The sequence below is a fragment of the Sturnira hondurensis genome, unplaced genomic scaffold, assembly GCF_014824575.4.
Source record: "Sturnira hondurensis isolate 20B ecotype Veracruz unplaced genomic scaffold, ASM1482457v3 Scaffold0004257, whole genome shotgun sequence".
In the NCBI taxonomy this organism is placed as follows: domain Eukaryota; kingdom Metazoa; phylum Chordata; class Mammalia; order Chiroptera; family Phyllostomidae; genus Sturnira; species Sturnira hondurensis.
The window spans coordinates 2,408,659-2,414,658 of record NW_028076888.1 but is presented as its reverse complement, the minus strand read 5'-3'; the positions used below and the strand labels follow the sequence as shown (position 1 = coordinate 2,414,658).

The 6,000-nt window shown below is 49.9% G+C and overlaps 1 protein-coding gene across 1 annotated transcript in view; it reads right to left on the bottom strand.

The window, feature by feature from the left end:
• CASP9 (caspase 9) overlaps positions 1-4,752 on the bottom strand; it is an 18,507-nt gene extending 13,755 nt beyond the window's left edge. Inside the window, exons 1-2 of the mRNA XM_037045168.1 lie at positions 4,541-4,752; positions 1,363-1,759 (exon numbers count right to left, since the gene is read on the bottom strand). Of these exons, the coding sequence (XP_036901063.1) occupies positions 1,363-1,759; positions 4,541-4,672 (529 nt within the window). The 5' untranslated portion in view covers positions 4,673-4,752. The remainder of the gene's footprint in view (positions 1-1,362; positions 1,760-4,540) is intronic.
• Positions 4,753-6,000: the final 1,248 nt, after the last annotated feature.

The following is a 6,000-nucleotide window of genomic DNA, read 5'->3' as shown; positions in this document are numbered from 1 at the left end:
TCAAGTTATTATCAAATAATGTCAAGTTGAAGGAGTTCATCATCACCAAGCCCTTATTATGTGAAACGTTAAAGGGACTTATATAAGAAAAAGAAGATGAAAAATATTAACAGTGAAAGGACAGCAAACACACAGTTATTAACCAACACACCTAAAACAAAAGCAAATCAAGAGGACAGCTAGATCAGGAGTGGAACCATAGAAATGAAGAACACATGGAGGATTAGAAACAGGGGGGTGGGAGGGGGAGAAGGGGGGAGAAGGCACAGAAAATAGCATAGATGGTAGGTAGAAAATAGACAGGGGGAGGGCGAGAATAGTGGGGGAAATATAGACTCTAAAGAACTTGAGACACGTGGTTATAAACTAAGGGGGGGAGAATGGTGGGGGAGGGAGTGTGTGGGTGGAGGGGATGAAGGGGGGGAATAGAACAACTGTAATGGCATAATCAATAAAATACATTATTTTTTCTTTTTTTTAAAGATTTTATTTATTTATCTTTAGAGGGGAAAGGAGAGGGGAAGAGAAACATCGATGTATGGTTGCCTTTGGTGTGTCCCCTGCTGGGAGTGGCCTGCAGGGAACCTGCCTGCAACCCAGGCATGTGCCCTGACTGGGAACCGAACCACGATCCTCTGGTTCGCAGGCCTGTGCTCAATCCACTGAGCTACACTAGCCAGGGCAATAAAATATATTTTTGAAAAAAAGAAAAAAAATATTCCAAGATGAGATTCATTAAAGAAGCCAGTCGGTAAGGCCTGGAGGAAGCCGTATTTCTTCAAACACAAAGACAGCAACACAGACTTCAAGGAACATGAAAAATCAGGAAAACATGGCACCACTAAGGGAACAAAATAATTTTTCTCTAACCGACCCCAGAGAAATGAAACTCTGAGACTTGCCCAATGAAGAATTTACAATCGTTGTTTAAAGGAAGTTCAGTTAGCTATAAGGAAACACAGAAAGACAATTCAACAAAATCAGGAAAACAACACATAAACAAAATGAGAAGTTTAACAGAGAGCTAGAAATCATGAAAGAGAAAAGAAACAGAAAATCTGGAATTGAAGAAAACAATGAAAAAAAAAAGCAACAGAGAACATTGATATCAGACTTGACCAAATAGAAGAAAGAATCTCTGAGGCAGATGAGAAGCCATCTGAAATTATCCATTCAGAAAAGAATACATGCTTTCCAGAGGAGGGGCTGCCAAAATGAAATCTCCCGAAGGCCTACCAGAACAGTCCACCCATACGCTATATGAGCTCTCAGAAAGTCAACACCAAAAGTAAATTCTGAGTTTCCACCGGCCCGCTGTACCGATGGGCACACCCACCCCCCAGCCACTCCCTCAGTACTCACCGACGTCACCGAACCCTCCAGAAGGAACATCCACTGGCCTGGGCATGTCTGGTCTGAGCACCTCTGGTCTGAGCTCGGTGGGACAGAGCTCTCCTGGCCCCAGCACTACCGGAGTGAGTTTGCCTGGGGTCGGCTTCGGGGGGTCCTGCTTCACCACTCTCAGCTCCTCTGGTCTGAGGCCCACTGGTCCGACCACCGCAGGCAAGAGGTCCCAGGGTCTGATGGCCTCGGGATCCCGCTCTGCTGCTTGGCTACTCGTTCTCAGCAAGGAAGCCAGGCCATGCTGGCCTGTGTCTTCTAAGCAGGAGATGAACAAAGGAAGGGCCCGACTCCCTCGAGTCTCCAGATCTGTGATCAGCTGCCTGGCCTGATCGCGCCGAGACCCGGAGCCTGCCCTCTGTTTGGAAAGAAGGACATGACACCGTTACTTACACACTTTCCTGTGACTCTCACCTTGTCCCCTATGTCCCTGATAGCACAAATCTAAACAATCAGCAAGTGAGCAAAAATTGGTCCTGCCTTTACTTATCTATCCATTCAGTATTTTGGAAGTGTCTACTACGTGCAAAAGTGCTAAAAATACCGCAGCAAACAATCTCAGTCCTCAGCAGCAAACTCCACGTGGGGAGCGGAAACAGACAAATCACCAATGACGTGGCAAGGAGAGATGTGCCATGGGAGAAGAACGTGGGACCCGGGGCACACAACCCTGTCCTGGGCAGTAAAAGAGGCTTCCAGCTGGGGCCTTAGTCGAGGCATGAGGGAAGATGAAGAAGGGAACAGCAAAACGTGAAGATGAAAGCAGAGGCCGAAGCGATGTGGCCACAGGCCAAGGAATGCTGGCAGCGTCTAGACGCTGCAACAGGTAAGGAACAGCTTCTCCCCTGAGCCTCCAGGAGGAAGTAGCCCTGCTGACACCATGATTTTAACCCCTTAGGACTCACTTTGCACTCTTGACCTCCAGAAATGTAAGAGAATAAAGGTGTGCTCTCTTTAAAAAAAAGAAGTGAAGAGTGAATTCAGAGAAATGGGACATGTGAGTCGGGGTGAGGAATCGTAGCGAGATACAAGGCATTCGTGTGGTCGTGCTAAGAAAGCTGTGAGAAGCCACCGAAGAGTGTGAAGAAGAGGGTGGCACAGTCAGACCTGCCATTTAGCAAAATCATCCTGGGGGACAGTGAAGGGGGTGGGCCACAGTCAGGTCAGTTGGTGGCAAAGATGGTGCAGATGGAAGACAGAGGAGTCAGTGGGCAGACCAGAGAAATAAGGAGGGAGAATCAGCAGGCCCTGGCCATTGACTGGATGGACTGTGCAGAGGAGAAATGGCCAAGGTTGGCAGGTGTGGGGACAGTGAGGCCAGGCACTGGGATAAGGAGCTTGGTGGGAGCAAGAAGATACTGGTCATCTGCTGGTTGTCCTTCGAGCTCTATGAAAGTTCCTCAGGGTGGAATAAGATGCCACCCTGTTGTCAAATGTTCTACAGCAGCGCCTTCCAAGGGAACTTTCCAAGACAATGGAAATGTCCTTTATGTGACCTGTCCAATATGGCCGCTATCAGCCACGCACAGCTACTGGGCACTTGGGTCCTATGACTAGAGAACTGAATTTTTTATTTGGTTTAATTTTAACTGCTTCCGATTTACAGTTACGTAGGGACATGTAGCTAAGAGCTACTATACTGAACAGCAGAGACCCAGTGTCACAGAAAAGATAATTCTCAGCAAAATCTTACTTCTGCAAGTAGAGGGTGGTGTTTTGATTTCCCTCAAGAGTTACTGAACACTCACAATAAGATAGGCACTTGTTCAGTGCATCCTTCCTTAGCCCCCTCAAGAACCTTAAATTACAATTACCCCCACTTTATGGAAGAGGGAAAGTGAGTCACCAGAACTTGTCACCGCAACTTGCTAACATATGACAAAGGCAGGATGAGGGCCCACACCCGCGTGGTCCCAGAACCTGTGTGTTTATCAGCCAGCCCAGGTGCAGGGAAATGGCACCTGCTGTTCACACAGCATTCTTTAAAAAGTCTGAGCTTGTGCAAACACTTAAAATCAGGTAATTAGACATCAAAATCAAGATGCCCAGCTTCTCTTTAACAATATGAAAGATCTGGCAATACCAGACCAGCATTCTGGCATGACCACACCCAGCTGGAGGGCAGGACAGAGGCTGCCCGCTGTAGTGCCCACCCACGGGGCCTCCACGGGCATTCCAGTTGGTGACCCTTGTGAATGCACCTAAGAGCAAGGATATGGCCTCAAACCATCTCCACTCCTCAGTACAGGCCACACAGCAGGTGCTCCTAAGACTTCTTTTGTTATTCATTGGTAATTTTCCAAATGACACTTGTTCTATTAAAGACTTCCCGCTGGGTCAGACCCAGCATCTGGGTGAGGCAGAAACTGGACACTCGGCCTGCAAGCCACCCACGGGGCACTGGCCAGGGCCCTCCGAGAAGCCATGCACACCCACTGCGCATCCCTCCTGTATCCATCTTACCTCACAGGCCTGTGTCGAGGGTCAAATAAGACCAAGATACGAAAGTGCTTTTAAAGAGAACAGCCAATGTTTAACTCTATTCTTCCCTCCATTACCTGCATAAGGCAGTTCATCTCCAAAAACCCTTACAAAACATATACTTAATACGTGAGGGGCTGGCCAAAGAGGACAGGGCACAGCCAACTACCACACGTAAGCCCGTACTCTGAGACAATACAACTGTTGCCCTCATTTCACAGCCCAGGAAACTGTCTCAAAGAGGATGTGGATTGTCCAAGGACAGGGTGCCAGGCAGGCAGTCTGCCACCCAAGTGGGTGCCATCGACCTTCATGCTAGAGGAGCTAAAAGCAAACATACCTCGTTGCTGGCAAAAGCACAGCGCTGCAGCAGCTCACAGTGCAAGGCGCGGGATCATTTTAGCAAGCCCATGTCTGGGACTGCTTGGTTTGGCTGGGCAATTTAAGGGGCTCGCCACCGTGAGGAAAAACCAGGTTCCCATACAATGGTTCCCTAAAGGCGGGGGGTACTGGTTGGCACAGACTGGGGAGCTCGATCACTAAGTTACTTTGTGGCTCCAGTAACCCTCTCCGCCCGGCTTCGGGGTCCCCAACTGTGAGAGAAGTCTACGCACGAGAACAGAAGCGGGGCGTAGGCTGGGAGGGGGCGGGGGCGCACCTGGATGTCCTCTATCATGTCTGGCGTAAAGAGCTCGCGGTTCAGTAGAGCGTCCCAGAGATCGGCCACCTGCAGCTTGCCAACGAGCTGTACCCGGCATCGCCGCAGGAGCTGTCGGTCAGCCTCGTCCATGGCAGGTAGACAGCGGGAACCCGGGCCGCCCCGGTCCACTTCCGGGCCTCGGCCAACGCACCCCGCCAGCTCCCCAGGACCCGCCCCCGGGCGGACCACAGCGTCGAACCCCGCCCAGATATCTCCCTCACCCCCAGGGTCCCGCCCCTAGGCCAGGCCACCTCCAGTTCATCGGGCTCAGCTACTGCGCGGTGTCCAGCCCCCAGGGCACACGCGTGCGTCAACGCCCCGCCCCAGTCACGCCCCCGCGATCCTGTCGCTTTCTCCCGCCCAAAATTCAAGACCACTGGCTTTTACGGAGACTCAGAGGAGGAGTCACACTGCCAGTAAGAGCCAACCAAGCCTTGAGCCAGTCTGTCCCGCCTCATTCGAACCCCTACCCCGTGTAGCTCCCCTCGAGCCCCCTCTCTGGCCGCCATTAAAACCGTAAATCTGCCGTTCCCCCGTGCCCTTCGTTCACTGTTCCAAACTTGGTCTCAGCCAACCAAGCCCAGCTTACATGGTCTTTCATGACCCTTTCCCCTCCGGCCCACCCTAGCACCTCCCACCACAAAGGAAAACGGCCGAAATCTAGTCTTCTGAACTCTCAGTTCCTACGGCTCATTTCCACATCTGAAAAGTAATTGCTCCTGTTTTCTGATCACTTACTAGGTCCCAACCATAAATGGTGGTAAAATGGAACGCTAGCCATTTTACGTTCCATTACCTCATTTATCCCTGACCACATTACTTCCAAAAAAGTGCTTTCTCCTACTTTACGTAGGTGGACGCTGGGTCTCAAGGAAGTGAAGTCACCGGTCATGGTCACAGAGGTAATAAGTGGCAAGCGGACAAGATTTAAACTTGAACCTGACTCAAAGTCCTCACTCTTAACCGGGAGTCCATCTTAGAATGCATATTCTTGAGCAGCAAAACCTCAGCCCCATTCATCATTTATTCCACAGATATTTATTGCGATCCCGTTTGTGCCAAGGTCTGTGCTGGCATCGAGAATACAGAAGTGGAAAAAAAAAAAAACAGACAAAAGCCCTGCCATTAGGAGCTTACATTCCAGTGGGAGGAGAAAAATGAAAAAACAAAAGATGTAGTTAGATAATGATAAACGCAAAGGAGATAGAGATAAATGAAAACAGCACATGGAGATATGGAATCTCTTTGTATCTCTAAAGAACCTATTTCATTGGCCCAGCGAAAGAGTCACTCCTCTACCTGTGCCTCTCCCTCCCGCTCCCCAACAGCCACCACCAAATACACATCCCTTTCCGTACTAAGGGTGGGGACTGGCACATTCTAGGATGGAGTTCGCTTTTTGATAAATGGGTTTAGGA